Source organism: Mya arenaria, chromosome 12, assembly GCF_026914265.1.
Source record: "Mya arenaria isolate MELC-2E11 chromosome 12, ASM2691426v1".
In the NCBI taxonomy this organism is placed as follows: Eukaryota; Metazoa; Mollusca; class Bivalvia; order Myida; family Myidae; genus Mya; species Mya arenaria.
Window position 1 is genome coordinate 5,141,244 of NC_069133.1, and position 18,112 is coordinate 5,159,355.

The window sequence follows — 18,112 nt, forward strand, 5'->3', positions numbered from 1 at the left end:
ATTAATAAGTCAGGAACATTAACAATACTTTTTATGTTCGTGTAGTATTTTGTTTTCTATTATATAGCGGATATATGTTGATCTTAATATAAGATCGTGTTTTATTTCACGAGTGTCATGGAAAAACATATTTTCAGGAAAAACATATATAATTTTACTTATCATGAGTGAAATTGAATACGATCTTACACTGAGATCAACAAAGTTTCTGTTTCTTTTATGCTTAGTTTTGGAGTTTTATTAGTTCATTTATTTTTTCTAAATATTTCGTTTTTTAAAAGAATGTTTTCTATGCCGCATCCCGTGAGACGCCCCTCACGCAAAATTATAACTGATGAAGATGGAGTAGCTGTCAATTTTCTATCTCCGGTTCATGGTGAATATATTCTTCGATATTTTTTTTAATGCAAACATTTTATGAAAAAAAACAAAAAACACTAATTAATGTATCTATGTTCAAAATAATAACAGTTGATTCACTGTGTAAATTAAACAGGGTATGAATACATGACAAAAGTAGAACGCCGCCTTAATTGAATACAATTTTAAGGGCGAAAGTGGTAGGAAAACAAATGCGGATATAATAATAGGATATAAACATTTTTCTCACATCAGCATATTATGCTTAAAACAAATCCAGATCAGTTCACTGAAATGTTTAAATTTTTGCGCAATCTACAAGTGATGGATATTTCATACAATAAGCTATCGTACATTCCAAAGATAATATTTGATCACAACACAAAACTACATGATATTTACTTAAGTGGTAATGAATTGATGCAGTTCTATCAAACAGTTGTACTTCCTTGCAGAGTAATATACGTAGTGAATAATGACAATGCCATTCTCAACGATATGAACATGAACGTTTTTAATCTACAGCGACAGTGACAGAGATTATAAATATCTTCCATGGCCGCGTGTAAGATAGGTTCATTCCGACCCGAGCGTATGATGGAAACGAGGTTTACCGAGTTTCCGCAAAACACCCTGTGCGAGGGTCGGGATGAACCTATCTTACACGAGCGGCTATAGTAGATGCTTTTTCTCCCACCTCAATTAAACAAAATTAAGTAAAAATGTATTTTTTTTGCTGGAACTCTTTCGTGCGTAGTGAAAATAATGCGTATGGATATTTGATAATTCGTTGTTGTCATGGATATGCGCGCATTGATTCAGATTATGTTAATAGTCCATCAGTCTTTCAATAGTCCTGATCGGAGTGGAGCATTATTTCTTGAAAAGTGCGTAAAAACTTTTTTTATGGTGACATTTGAAGCATGAAATAGTTAATTAGCATTCTTAATATTGCCACAAGACAATGTTTCTATGATGCTACAGACGACTGTCTTTAACAAGGAAGATAACTTCAATGTGGTGACCATTAAAAAGGAGTTCCATACGGGCATCTTATCTTCGCCCGTGGGCAAGATAAGAATTTCTAGCATGGTTAAATTATTGGATCTACTTATCTGAGGTGGGAGAAAGTACTAGTACATCTATGCCCTTTATTAAAGTACACTTTTAATACCGAAGTGGGAGATGCTGAGACCGAAGGTTCAAAGTTTGCCGGCATTTGTGATAGGCACTTTCGTCCTGTATTCAGCAGAATTGATGGAGTGAACAGATGCTTAAAAGCCATTTTTGGCGATTGTATCTAATGCCTTCTATGAAAGCGTAATTTTCAAAAATGAGCTCGATTATGCGTTTTTATCAAACAAGCATGTTGTATTGCTTTTTATTGAAAACATTCATTAGTTTGCAGCGAATATATCAAATTGGTATTCATTGTTGTTATTCCACTAATAAAACTTCTTATTTCATCGAAAAGCATGAACTAGATAGCTTTATCCATTTAGTTTTACCTTGTTCTATGTAAACTGCCAACTTGCGTAAGTATTCTTTGTTGTTTACGATAAACACAATAACACTACGATAACCTTTTGTTCGTTCATGCTTATCGGTAAAACATTGATTTAATCAGTGGAATAGCAACAGTTGATATCATAATTTGATATATTCACTGCAAACGTATAGGTGAAATTCATCTTTTTGATATATTTTTAAACTGTCTGACTTTGTTACTAAGTTCCGGGAAATTTCAAACACCAATTACCTAATTCATAATATTCTTCATTTGTATAAGTGACCTTAAAACAACATTTGAATGTAAAGGCTACTTTAGATGTTTTACCTTAAAGTTTACGCCTTTTTTATACACTTAGTCTTTCTGTTCACTATTAAAGAGTTCAATTTAAGAGTTCAAATGGGTAGATTTAATCGTTAAAAATAGACTAAAGGACGTTATTATATTCGTTCCTTTGTGATTAAAATTCTAGATTTATTTACTACAAAATAGACAAATACATATACAACAAACTTTATAAATTACAGAAGCTTAGTGTCTAAGACAAACTATTCGGAATATTAAAAGAGAATTATTTTTTTTCATCTTCATTTAACTCGATCATATCAATATTTCTAGAAACTGTATAGAGATATATTACAATCACTAGGATATTATGATGCATGCTTATTTCAAAATATTTGTGTGATGTTAATATAGTAAAATTTAGGAAAGCATTAACGAAACTTAGACTTTCGTCACAAGGATTTGAAATTGAGGCCGGTAGATGGCACAGACCTTCTCCTATAACTGCTTTTTAAAAAATATAAATAAGAATATTCAAAGGAAATTTTTAAATTCTAGCAATGTTTATCAACAAGGCTTTTGATCTTAAAATTTCTATTTATGATGATATTATATAACATATTTAAATGGTATTTTTAACCACTGTTTCCTCACAATGATCATATTATGTGTGTTGTATATGTTCAGTTTGTGGTTCCTTAGTTCCTTGATAGAATAAATAAGGACACATTTGAATAAACTATGAAACTTAGAAACTATATTCTATTTACTATTTTGTATTACTGTGTATTCAAAATTGTGTTTTGATATATTATATTGCAAAAGACAATGTACCTTATTCAAGTCTAAATGAATTATCATAATATGAAAAACGTCAAATGTCAACATCTAAGCGTGATTTTCAAACATCGGAAAGAAAACGACCCGTCTAGAAGAGAAACAGACTGATCTCCGACAGTGAGAATGTATTTAATACTATGAACAAAAATCTAGTACATGGAAAGCTGCTTTTTAAACACTATTAATCAAACTTTTGTTATCGTCATCATTTTTACCATTAGAATAATTCGTTCAAGAAATGGCGACCTGTGTAATTTGGTTATAGTTAATAATGCGCTTTAAAATTAATTTTAATTTAGTTTGTGTTTTTAAATTGCCTTTAACATTTTGAACATGCATGAATCAAAGTTTATTGATAATTGTTTACAAAATGTGTACGATTATTTTACACGTGATCATAGAAAAAACTATATTTGTTTTAATACCAGAGTAATAAAAAACGATTTTACAATGCATCAAATGAATCAATACAAAATAATAAAGCAATCATTACAAAACATTAATACTTATAGCACAAGTAGCACATATATCAGCATATGGTTTGCAGTAAATCCTTCGATACATACGTATATAGTCGATTTTGTACGCTCAGGAATCAATGCACTTTTAATTGTAGACTTAGTTAAAGCAGACAACTTTGCAAAAATGAGTTAAATGAAACATCAGAACGCCATGTACAAAAGTCGTTTCATTGAAATCGTTCGTTTTTATAATACAAAGCATGCAACATCTAGAGCATGTTTAAACAGTACTCTATATTCGAAACAAATAATACAGGACCCAACAAGCAATAGCCTATATAATCAACCTCTATATAAAGTACAGCAACCAAAGAGCACTTAAGGACATTTTGTTTCCCCATTACTTTTTTTATTTCTTTACTTTGCGATAGATAACTATTATTGCTATTATTATTATTATTATTATTATTATTATTATTATTATTATTATTATTATTATTATTATTATTGTTATAATTAACAACAGTCATACCTGAACACTTTATCCTCGGAAGCAGTTTATCAGCCATAAACTCTATAGACGTTGTTATGCTTACATACTCTGGATTAATACAGTCGCTTAATTCTGATTGAGTTCCTTTGCATTTCAATAAATCCTTATCATAAGACCAAATGCCTCCTCTGTACTTGTACTCCTCATATGTCAACGATGCACTGTAACCTATATATCTGTTTAAAACGATCAAAGGTTAATTAGATATGTAAATTCAAATGTATTTCCACTCCAACTGTGAAGTTGGGTTTATGTTTAAACTTTTTGCTACTGGGCATGTTTCTGTAGCTTTTTGCATATATATTGAAGAGAAAGTTCGATCAGTACTATTCTGGAAAAAACCCCGTTATTTTCCGATATTGTAATACTCTTTCAATATTTTAAACTGAATTTAAACTAATATTTATATTCAAAACTGAAAAACTATAGAAACAAGTATAGTGGTCGGTCGAATGCTTAAACATAAACTCTGTCTAATGGCACAGGGTTAACGCCAAAGACATATAACACAAAATGAAACAATCACGAAACAGAAACATGGGACAACAGCCGAAACTCCACAAACAGCACACTACATATATACGATATAAAAAAACTAGGGGTGTTTATCAAAGATTATAGGGTACCGCCTTGGAATGGTCAGAAAAATATCAATTTACTAGGGGTTTAAACTTGTGTGTGGACAACCTCACTTTTATCCTAACATATCCGAATGAAGTAAAAACGTAAATGCTAAATTTTATCAAATTATGCATTAACCTGAGGAAACCTAATAATTAAACAAATAATAATTAATTAATAGGTAAACCCCAATAAATTCTTTGATGAGGGATCCCGGCTCTGCAGACGAAGAAATACAATACAGAGTACATAATGCAATAACTTTTCAAAGTTATGATGCAGTTATTACTCGAAACTATAAAAATCTCACAAAGTCTGCCTTAGCATAAAATGTTAAAAATTGTGTGACCATAAAGTTTCATAATATAAAGCGTCATTGTACTAAATTTAGGAACAAACAAAGAAAACATTATTAGAAAAAAATACAATATATATCTGCTAAAATCTTTTACCAAATGATTGCCCTAAGTTAGTTTAAAAATAGTGACGTCACACGCTAAAACAGTGTGAGTGCTTCAAACAAATGACAAAAAATATTTTAAAGATAACACGAATCTGCAAATTTTAAATCAAATTAAATTAGATCCAAGCAATTCATTGAGTCTATCTGCTAAACTAACTGCTTGAAAACAATTTAATTTTCACGAATTGTCTTTAAATTCACCATATTAATCGGAATGTACAATACTGTTAGCAATCAGTGATTAAAGACTGATATTTTACTTAGATATTATACAGTAATGACCATTGACAATTTTTGAGAAAGGTTTCAGTAATTTATGATTCTGAAACCCTGTTTCAGAAATGTTCCCGTCATAAGTTTACTGCGAGAGCTGAAATTGTTGACAGCTGTGCATATTCTAGCGAATCTTATCAGCTGTGCGATAAAAACACCATATGATGGTGAACTATCTCTATCTGAAGAAGGTTAATTACTTATTTGAAATTAAAATCATCACGTTTATCATAAAGATTGATATTCAATTTGTCTTCGTTAACTTTGAGTAGCAGTTGCAATGGTGAATGTATGACAATGAGGAATTCATGTTTAAATTGTTTGAACAGTACCAATTAATCAATGCGGAATTAGTAATTTGGTATATATAGGATCTGACACTCGTTGTCATTTAATACATGATTTTATTAAACGAGTACATGAAATTTGGCCAGAGGCTCGCTTACTAACAACTTTAATGGACGAGTTTAATAAAATTATTGCATTAAATGACAACGAGTGTCAGATCTTTTTTATCACATGCTTAAAACGGTGTTTTTATTACCAATTTAGTTCCACTTTCTGAACCGATTGTTTGACAGCCAAAGTACTCAGAGAAGAATGTCAACGATGCGCCATATAAATAGTTCCAAATTAAAATGACAAAAATAGCTAGCAGTTATCAAATTTGAATTCTGATAAAAATCTAAACAAGTCACAAATATAAAAAAATGTGTAGTAAAATATCCAACAACATGAATAACGAACGATTTTAACCCCAAAAAACCTAATAAGTACACACTTTTGATGACGACACACTCAGAGTACATGCATTTACGCGGTTTATGTGACCTACATCGGTCTGTCAAGTTTTACTGTGAGCATGGATTTAAAAGTTCGCTTTCTACGATGATTTTGCAGCGTTTTCTTAGTGTACATGGAGTATCACAATATGCAGATGATTACGGCGAAGCCTTACTATGTACTGCATGGATGTTGATGTTGAAAAAGCTCCAACAAGAATGTTTCCAGAGAACATGATGTTCTAGCCGCCATGGGATGTGTAAGGAAATGTATGTGCTGCGGAATTCGTTTTTGTGTATTCGGTAACCGACAGCTGATGAAACTGGCAAGCAAATGACATTGATTGCATATTGCTTGTGTTGGTGAAGATGGAAATGTTTGAAATGTGGCTGTATTTGTTGACTGACTGGATATTTCTATGACTAATGCTTTGCATTATCTGGTTGGCGGAACATTGTTATCAGAAAGTTTTTGAACAAGATGCTTTCTGACACTATGATTCGTTAGCCTTTTGTCTCCCGGAAGTCCTACAGCTTCATAATTGAGGTAAGTTTTGTTGGCGTTTTAAAAACCATTTTGTTTACAAACAATGCGGAGGGATTTCTAGGTCGCGTGTGATTAGTCTAGCAAATAGAAATGTCTGATAGGTTATCATACACATGTGTAAGATAAAAATATTCGAACTGGGTATATTACACGGAAAACAAGGGTAAGCATGTGATAAAATGATATTGACGTTTTTTAAACCACAATAAAAGTAAAGTTGTCCTTGTTAAATCTATATGTTTGAATGGTAAATGTGTAGATACTGATAGATACAAATATCTAGGTCTAATTCTGAATGGACGTTTAGGCTTTAGTATAACTTATACATGTGTAGCTCAGATTGCAAGCTGAGTGTTTGGATTGGATATTGTAAAGCTGTTGATGGTGTCTCGTATTATGTTTTTAATAAACTCAATGACAACGTTGTTAAATCTGTCTGGAGATTTGGCACACCAATATTGAATTGCAAGTCATTTTCTTACATAAATGTACTCCGTGGCTGAGTTAAAGGTTGTATATGTACACCAGTTGTGGCATTATATTGTGAAATCCGTTGACTGCCACCTTATTTTTCGTCAATGGACTGCAATCTTTGCAATGTGTGCGCGCATTTGTAATACTAGTGCAATTAGGATTGCATGACAATACTTGTAAAACTTGGTAGATCTATGTTTACTGTATATTTACTGTAAACTAAGAGGCCTAAGACGTGAAATACTACAACCAAATGTCCACTTGTTGACAATACATGTAAACATATCATGTGTAATTGTATATGTTATAGAATGGCATCACTAAATATAGCTGGTATAATGGTAATTCCAGGAATGGTCGAAATAAGTTAAGCACATTTTGTACATATAAATCTTACTATTGTGCTGAACTATATTGTTAATTGATAATGAATTACAGATGACATTTCAGTAAAACTGTTAAAGAAGCTGCTAAGTTTGTAGTTGTAAATCCTGTAACAAGGAACATAGTCGGCAGCCACGCGACACAAAGAAATTATTACCAAGGTATATTTCACTGACACATGTTTCGTTCCAATGGTTCTCAACGAAACAAATTACAAAACGCACAAATGTAACCATTTCATTTTAACACTTAAACGGGATTTGTCTTTCACAGAGCAGTGTTTGCCGAGGTAAATATGTAAATAGAAAAGTACATTAGGCATTCATGTACATTGCAATCGCAATATACTGAAGTTCTTTGGTCCATGGAAACAACTGATCAGAAAGAAACAAGAACGTGAAATGTCTACTGTGCTTACAAAGAATTCAACAACGTATCGATATCAATTTACAGTTTACTTCTCGCTCAAACGTGATAACTCAAAAAGAAGGTGTTTATTAGCGGTTATTTTATGTCTTGACAATGCTCATTATGAGAACATGATGAAAGTAATTGTAGGTCGAGAAGTTGTCAAAATGTTGAAGTTAAAATTGTTGTTCAAAACTTTTGTGAACTACTACAGAAACTAGCTTGGTAGCAAAAAGTTTAAACATAAACCCGGTTCAATGGCACTGGGTAAACGCCATAGATATTGAACACAAACAATCCCAAACACGAAACATGGAAGAACAGCACAAACTCCACAAACAGCACAGTCATAACATACTTTATATAAATAAAAAAAACGTTATGTTTATCAAGGATTGTTAGGTACCGCCATGGAACGGTCAGTAAAATGTAAATAAACTGGGGGTATTAAAAAACCGTCGTTAAAATATGCGACTTGGAAAATTATTGTAACAATGTACCCGTATCCAAAATGATTGCAGACGACTTTGGCAGTCACTTCTGAAAATTGAAACCCTGCAATCGCGTGCCATATGCCGTGCAAATACAGTTCAAGAATAAAGTCTGTTTCCACGTCGTTGATTGGATGTACACGAAAGGGATCTGGGTCTGCAGAAGTAAATTCATATTTCATATCATTTATTACCTCTTTAATCGTTGGGAAGCATTTAAAACGTCATCAACTGTTTAAATCAACACTGAAATAAAGATTTGTTAATGTACGAACCTACACAAACTGATATATATTATTCAATATATTTTTCAACCTTGCCACTTATATATATATATATATATATATATATATATATTATATATATGCCATATATATTTATGGTTATTTAACAGTTACATTTGAGATTTGGTCAGACTCATACACTTAATCAGCATTCTGGAAGAGGGATTTCTATATACAAGTGTTATGAAGAAATTCTTTTAGATCAAATTTGTACTGGATTACAATATGTTTGAAGATATTAATGTACATTGCATCTATAGATTTGTTTCGGATTATAAGATTCAAATATGTTTCCAAAATTTAACCATATCTGTCAGACGTGGACACGTCACTATATTTATACCCCCACAAACGAAGTTTGAGGGGGTATATAGGAGTGAGCTTGTCTGTCTGTCTGTCGGTCGGTCGGTCGGTCTATCGGTTTTCATGAACTTATAACTCATGAAAGGCTAGACAGATTTGAAAATTTTTTGGTACACAGGTGTAACATCAGAAGATACAGGTCAAGTTCGATATTGGGGCTGGTGGGGCCAAGGTCAAGGTCACTGTTACTAAAAATAGAAAAACGGTTTCCGGACGATAACTCATGAAATGCTTGACAGATTTGAACAATTTTTGGTACACAGGTGTAACATCAGAAGATACATGTCAAGTTTGATATTGGGACTGGTGGGGCCAAGGTCAAGGTCACTGTTATTAAAAAAAGAAAAACGGTTTCCGGACGATAACTCATGAAAGGCTAGACGGATTTGAACAATTTTTTGGTACACAGGTGTAACATCAGAAGATACAGATCAAGTTAGTGAGCTTGTCGGTCGGTCGGTCGGTCTGTCGGTCGGTCGGTTTTCATGGTTTCCGGACGATAACTCATGAAAGGCTAGACAGATTAAAAAAAAATTGGTACACAGGTGTAACATCAGAAGATACAGGTCAAGTTGGATATTGGGGCTGGTGGGGCCAAAGTCATGGTCACTGTTACTAAAAATAGAAAAACGGTTTCCGGACGATAACTCATGAAAGGCTTAACAGATTTGAACAATTTTTGGTACACAGGTGTAACATCAGAAGATACAGATCCAGTTCGATATTGGGGCTGGTGGGGTCAAGGTCACTGTTACTAAAAATAGAAAAATGGTTTCCGGACGATAACTCATGAAAGGCTTGACAGATTTGAACATTTTTTGGTACACAGGTGTAACATCAGAAGATACAGGTCAAGGTCGATATTGGGGCTGGTGGGGCTAAGGTCAAGGTCACTGTAACTAAAAATAGAAAAATTGTTTCTGCTTCATAACTTTAATTGGGCATGAGATATTGTGATGAAACTTGCTGTATAGGCAGCCTCTATGAAGACAATGCTTGTTATTGAAAATGGGGCCAGTGGAGTAAAGGTTTTTGTGCACTTTTTACGAAAATAGAAAAACGGTTTTGTCTTATTACAGACGAGATCAGCTAGAGCATCAGCTAGCTTTTCTTGTTAGCAGTGTAACTTCTAAATTACTCAACAGATTTAAATAAAACAATACATGCATGATAAAAGAAGATGCAGTGGGAAGTAACCTTGGAGTTATGGCCTCTTTTCAAAGGACTGGTTTGCCATTCCTGTGTCCAGGCGGCATTTGGGGGTATTCGGCACTCCTGTGACAGCTCTAGTTATAACTTGTGTCTAAGTTACACTAATGTAATTATGCGCAAACAAGACAAATCAACATAATAATACCGGTATATGAAATGAGTATAGTTCCTGACACATTTCGAAGTCATTCATGATCATCATTCAAGTGGAAATAAAACCTGTTTTTTTTTCCAAAAAGTTTTATTCGGATTTGTTTGTAATTATAATATATTACAAATACTACATTAAGTGATTTAAATCAAATGTTTTGTACCAATATACGAATGTATAGATTTTTAATAACTAAAACATTTAAATCTAACCTAACTGCATACGTAGAGATTCAACAATGCATACATTAGGAATGTATAGGATCCATCATACAGCGGTTTTATTCAGTTATACCAAAAAGGCAAATCGCGCTAAGGATCATAGACAAGAATGAGTCCTGTCCCTCCAGACGGCAAAATCTTGCAAAATCAGCAAATTTTCGCAAAATGAGTAAATCATCGTAAACACGATTCCCTCTCTTACCTTTTTTTCTACTACTGGTTAGAATAAGGGGCCTCAACTGACCATGTTAGGTCAACTAGTAGAGCACATGCCATATGGTCCTCCAGTTATGCTCCTGTCTGAAGAACGTCGAGGCGCTGTCCGTCCGTTAACGGTTTGATTTAAATCTATGACTGAAGAAGGATTATACTAACTACCATCAAGCTAGAAGTCGCGGTCAGTAGGTGATCCATATTTATTTTCATGTCTATATATTTAAAGTCAAGGTCACAATGACCTTTATTCGAATCGATTTTCGATCGGTTCTTGAAAGAATATGGTTTCCGAAAGAATATCCAATTCAGTTTAGTTTATATCAAATCTCGTTTTATCTCGATCGAGACTAAAGCCTATTTATGATGTGATTACTCTCTTGCCATGGGTAAAAACCAGTATTGGTTTCCATTTTAGCAGGCACTAAGAAAGTACTCCTAGTTGGCCTAGAGAACACATCCACTCGGATGAGAGACGGACGACTTAACCATAATTCCGCACTCACTATCTGCTGTTTATATTGATATTTGTTTCTATGAAGACGCTGTCGAATACATTTATAAATTGTCAAAAACTAACAATGGTTGCCTTACACCACTTTGGATATTGGTCATAGTCAATACCAGTACAATTATGTTTTCAGTTTTAAATATAGAAGGCCATAGCCTTAGTGACCATCAGGTGGCAAATGCTTTTTGATAGTATGGATGCCTTATTTATAATCTCATCACTATAATTTGAAGATTGGGGTTTATAAAATGTACATGTTTTGAAGAAACTGTATTGAATTAATATTATCACAATTGTAGGGCGCTGTTCTTACACTTTTTGTTTGTTGCATAAATAGATAATATATAATTAAGTAGTTCATTTTTAATACTATGAAAAGGTGTATCTTAAGCTTAGTATATTGATGAATGTGTCTAAAAACATATCACGCAATGTATTTAATTTTCTGATTACGACTCAAAAATCAGACTTACCCATTGCACAACGTCTTATGTTACACAGTGCCATCACTATAATATATCCAATATGTTTGATTGTCATTCTGGCTATTGATAAGGTTGCATAAATAACACTGTCTAACAAATCACTTCTTGGTGGAAAATATAAGCAGAACTTTATTCGAAAATTCTTTAAAAAAGTTGGAGTTGCATAGCCCAAACCGTATATTTTCCACTCCTTACGAGCTCATATCTCTATGCAATCGGTAACACAGGATTGCTGTTATGTTTTACTTAAGATGTTTATAACATTAGGTTTCAGGATGTTTTGAAGCCGGGTGTTTATTGGATATACTTGCTGATACAGGGCGGCGTTTAGCGAATTTCACAACGCAATATTTTGTTCGTCATTTAAGAGTTATGTAGATGGACCAGGAACTTAACAGCATGATATTAGATGATACGTCTGTGCTTTTGTTCGAAAAATCACTTGCTTCTATTTAGGGCTATACAGATATGGACTGTTAAGCTGTGTTATATGATGGGATACTGCACAGAAGATTTCTAAAGCCTCATTCAAAATGTATTTTTCCATGCAGTTTCACATGATGCTGCACAGTTTAAGGGCCAATACTTGTTTTATAATATTATTTAAAATGATTATTAAAATAACATTTATCTAAAACAATATTTTATGTATGTATGTCATGGTAGACTACAATGAAAACTACAAGAAGCCAACAATGTGCGCGATCTACATTATTGAAACAAGTATTACATAAAACAGTCGAGAAGAAAATCTAAACAAAAAAACTATAAGCATAGATTTTATCATATCGTCTACAAACACAAGCCTCTATCTACATTGCCATTATTAAATCGTCGAAATACAGCTTAAACACAAACAACTATCCTTGTGATCAAATCGTCTGTCAATATCTAACGTGGTTACCACCTTGGACAGCAAACAGCTGTAAGATATCGCTGAAAGTAATTTGAACATACAATTGTTTAAAACAATACTACGAAGAAATTAATCGAACCATAGGAATGTAATGTAGTATGATTGTCCACAATTGTGTATATGAAGCCGAGGCGATAAATAGGCAGCTTTTTATTATCACACATTTTTAAACCTTTTGTTTTATAAGGCAAACTGTGTGTGATGCTCATAGTTTCAAACAATGACTGCATCGTATCGTTGAAAAGTTAATGCATTAGGTGCTCTGAATTGTATTCCTCCGTCTGCAGATAGAGTTGGGATCTCTTATAAATGAAGTACTTGGGGTTTATCTATCAGTTTATTATTATTTGTTTTACTATTAAGTTTCCTCAAGTTAATGTATTCTTTGATAAGATTTAACTTTTACATTTTTTTCTTTATTAAGGATTGTTGGGATAAGAGTGAGGTTTGTGCACGATAAATGGTTTAAACCCCGAGTAAATTTACAATTGACTGACTGTTCCAAGGCGGTATCTAACAATCCTTGATAAACATACCTTGTGTTTTTTATATATATAGTATGTATGCACTATGCATTTTTGTGGAGTTTTGTGCTGTTCTTCCATGTTTCTCGTCTGTGTGTTGTTGTGGGCTATGTCTTTCGCGTTACCTAGTGCTATTAAACCGGGTTAATGTTAAAATTGTTTGCTACCGAGCTTGTTTCTGTAGTTTTTCACATAAGTATCAATACAAGAACTTTCAAACTAAAATTATCAAATGATTTGTTTCATTGACAAAACTAAGTTATTCTATTAAGTAAAGTTAGAACTAATAGGATTTTACTTCGCTTAAATGACCAGCAAATCCCACATTGTGTTATGTATCTAGTAGTCGACTGAGTTGCCCTATATAGCACATACCAGTGTTGCTAAATGCAGCTTCACTCACTGTGCAACAAACCCCAAGATTCAGCATCAGGTCGTCAAAAACGTTGTACTTTGCGTACAAGCGAGTACCTTAAACGCCATAAAATAATTATACACTACCCAAAGTAGTCGCAGGTGTTGTCCTTTTTAAACTTAACCTTATTTAGTGCTATATGCAGCCTCATAAAGATTCATTGGTAGATACTCAATCTTTCGAGCGAAATATTAGCTATTGTAATTGCTACCTTTTATTTCAAACTTTCTCTTGTATTCTGCTGATTTTTCCATCAATCATATGTTCTTACTGCAAAAACAAAACAATCCAGATAAAACCCTGTCTAAGACCGATGAGTTAAAATAGCTGAACCCAGTGCGTAAGAAACCAATATAAACCTTGTAAATATTCATCAACATAGTTTTTGTCTTTGTAACAGTAACAGGTCGTATATTTTAAGGGTATGTGTTAACTGTACTTGTTCTACTGTACTGTTGTATTAATACAGTAGTGGTCTTCCGATTCCGGTTTTTCTCATACTAGAGACAAGTTGTTATCTGATAGGCGGTAAATATCTTAGCGTTTCGTGACAATAAGCAGTTACAGAGTAGCCAACTTACTGAAAAAGTGATACACTAATTGTACAAAATGACAATATAAAACACAACAGCTTTGTGTTTAAATCAACGGCCAATGTTGTTACATAACGCTGGGCTTCAAGATTAATATAGCAATGTATAATAGTATTAACACTTATGTTACAAATGAAACATTAATATTTACGAGTATTGACGATATTTTATGTATAAAAATCAGTAGTGTGTCGTTGGGTTTAGATAAGGATCTATATTTCTGTTTATCATATGTTGTACCAGAAAATAGTAGTCGCCAGAGTTTGATTGAAACTCACACATTCGATCGGTTACTTTCATTTATAACGGATCTTGAAGCTAAGAATGTCAACTCTTTTTATTTTGTGCTTTGTGGTGATTTAAATGCTCATACTTCAGATAGGCCGGATTTTGTAACAGGCGATAATTATATGCACTTTAATGATTTGTTACCAAATAATTATATAACTGATGTACCGTTAACACTAACACTTCCTAGGTATTATAGACAACGTCCCAGTATGTTTAAATTAATGGAACTCTTTAATATCGAAAATGAAGCTATTTTGAAAAATGTAAGTGTTTATATTTTTAAAACATTTGAATTAAGAAACACTACGTTGTATTCCATGTAATGTGTAAAGATTTGTTGTAATTGTCGTCTATTTGTTTGTTAAGAAGTACACAGTGTTAGTGTACCTCTCTATACGTGTATAATTATGTATTTATTTATATTATTTATTTATATGAATTCTATTTCATAAATTTGTGTTTATTGTGTTATTGTTGTTTTTGTCGCCATTGTATATGTACATGTTTGCCAGATAGGTCTATGACCTTCTTGGAAATAAATGTTCTGTTCTGTTCTGTTCTATCATTGTTCTACAACGCAATTGAGTATATGCCTGGATTAGTTTATGACCAGGCAGCGTGACCAAGACTGGAAAGTTGAGACCGCCTCGCATCCGCTTCGTGGATTTACTGACCGGAACGTCATGACCCGCAGTAATTTGTTGTCGTGGTTGAAATATTGACAACAAACGTCACCGTTGACTTTTAAAATATTATTATAACATTTGTTCATAAATAATGTCTTCTTGGACTATGCCCTTATAAAACGTCATACATTCAGTCTCGTATTTTTATTTGTTAACTAATCATTCAGAGACGATGTGTTGTTGAGTGCTGGAAGGACAAATATTTAAGGCCCAGTTAAAATACAGAATTGCACGTCCGTTGTGGAAGACATGCAACTCACACCCCAAATAAGGTGTAAGAAACTATTTATCTCATATGTTTTCAAACAGTAGTTCGTTAAATCAAACAATATAGGACTGTATATTTTCAAATGAGAACCTGAAATATGATGAGCTACGTGTGATTCATTTCGGCTAGTTAAGATAAAAACAACCACGAGTTAACTGATTGAACAACAAATTATTGCCACAGATCACATATCAAATGATTAATAAAAAAAACGAAATAAAAAAATGATAATTGAAACATACAAGACAATTGCCAGATGTCTAGGCGAATCGTTACAAGATGTATATCACATACACAAAATGTAAATAACAGTAGTAGGATAGACCTCACTAAGAAACATACGATTAACAAAACGTATTTCGTCATAAGCCGGTCAGTTTTCAAGACACAATTTAGGTCTAAACCCGGTTCTGGGAACCTTATAATTGCGTTAATGCTATAAGCTTGTAGCACAATGCAAACCACACAATCAGTGAAATAATTTCAGCAAAGTATGACTATCTATAGGACAATAAATAATAACGTAGATCATAAAAGCTATTTTATTAAGCCAATGGTATATTTTTGCATAAAGAAAATATATAAAAGGTCAGTGCAGTTGAATTCATTTTAGTGAAATGTTTACTAACTAATTTACATTAATTATAAAATGTCACCCACATAGCGAAATGCGGACACATGAAGGTACATTAACATAATGAGCTAAAACGTTTTTTTCTAAATAATCGACACATCTTACAAATAGCTTTTACGCAAACTGTATCAATCAATGATAAGTTTGAAAAGCACAGGCAATGTATTGAATTCTTATGCTTAGTTTAACAATCAACACACATGGATCTTACGGCATGGGTTATGGACCATTACCAGTTTCATTTTAGAGCAAGCATGAATACTATATGTAGATGGATGCACATTTTTGTACAAGGCAATAAACACACACACACACGCACGCACACACACACACACGCGCGCGCGCACGCACGCACACACACACACACACACACACACACACACACACATACTATTATGATATTACATATTAACGACATAAAACAAACAGGTTTTTACAAAATCAAGCCATATGTTTCATGTGAAGTTTGCAAGGAAAATCAATCATAAAATAAAGTTATAACTCGTAGTGATTTTATTTTACACAGAATCCTTTATTTTGGCTTCAGAGATCCGTCAGTGTCAACATCGTAACACTGAAGTGTTTTGTAGTCAGCTTCAGATGTTGGCGTCTTATTCAACAACTCGTAGTTTCCTGCGTCTTGTATTGTGTAATAGGATGACTCTTGATTATCTGAGCGAGTTTCTAATGAGCTTTGAACAACATCTTTCATTCTTAAACGATAGAACAATAAGAACTGTTTAACAATGATTTATTTATGATTTACATTTAAATCAGCAAAATTGCAATGTTTCTTCCTATTATAAAAATGACTTTATTTTATGCTCAATTATTTTGGGAAAATGCAAAAAGAAATACGTTTAGACATGATAATAAACTTTATTCCTTGTGACAACGATGTGGCGTTGGAGGAGAAACAAGTTTACCGTTTAAGTATGTTTTCATAATCATGTACTTTATTATTCAACACAATCTTATTTATAAATACTCAACAATACCTTACACTTTTCCAAATTATAAGACGTAATTTAGAACTTATTTAGTAAAGCATAGTCTTAGATAAAATATCAACAACCAGTTAAACACTGCCCTCCATGGTGAAAAAAATCAAAATATTCGTCTGAAAGATTTTGATTCGTTTGATTGTGCGAACATTTTCGTTAATGAGCTATGACCATGCTACTTTGTAGTAAAGACCATAATGCGATGGAATGTTTTCAACAAAAAAACTCCGGGAATACTCTCTGCTTTGGGAAAACGTTTTCGTACAATTTATTTTATATTCCATTGATTTGTAAAACTTTTGGTTATTACATGTTTCCCCAGCGTTGTGCAATACCTCCTTGATAAAAATATGAGAAAAATACAAAAGAATGCACCATTGATTCTTAAAATAACAAAAACAAAAATCGTGGAGTAGAACTGTATAAAACGACCTCCAATTTGTGTTTGCAAATCCTAGATTTCGCAAACTCAAGTCCCTTTAAATACGCTGTAACCGAATACTGACCTATAATTTAGTTAGAAGGCTTCATTAAGGTGTGATTTTGGTGTTTTTTGTTTGCGAAATGTTTTTGAAAGTTTGTCTAATTGACCCACCAACTTCGGGCCCCAGCGGGTTTTTTGCAGAAAAACAAGGGTTTTTTCACACTCCCGCGGGATTTTTCTCCCGTTTTTCAAGAGCTGGGGAAAAATCCCGCGGGTTTTCAATAATGCACGATTCAAATTATTTTAACTCAAAACAACATCTTATATCAAAAGAAACATTATGCTTCGACACCGGAAGTGAAATAACGCGAAACAAAAAAAAACCGCTTTTCAGTACGAGGTTTTTCTCCTGCGGGATAAAATTCCTACATTTTAACAAAAGAAAAAAAAAACAATTCACGCTTT

At 33.0% G+C, this 18,112-nt stretch overlaps 1 protein-coding gene across 1 annotated transcript in view; it reads right to left on the bottom strand.

Moving 5' to 3' along the window:
* Positions 1-16,172: 16,172 nt before the first annotated feature.
* The window catches only part of LOC128212083 (deleted in malignant brain tumors 1 protein-like), a 31,448-nt gene continuing 29,508 nt past the window's right edge, over positions 16,173-18,112 (bottom strand). Inside the window, exon 15 of the mRNA XM_052917339.1 lies at positions 16,173-16,932. Within this exon, the coding sequence (XP_052773299.1) occupies positions 16,752-16,932 (181 nt within the window). The 3' untranslated portion in view covers positions 16,173-16,751. The remainder of the gene's footprint in view (positions 16,933-18,112) is intronic.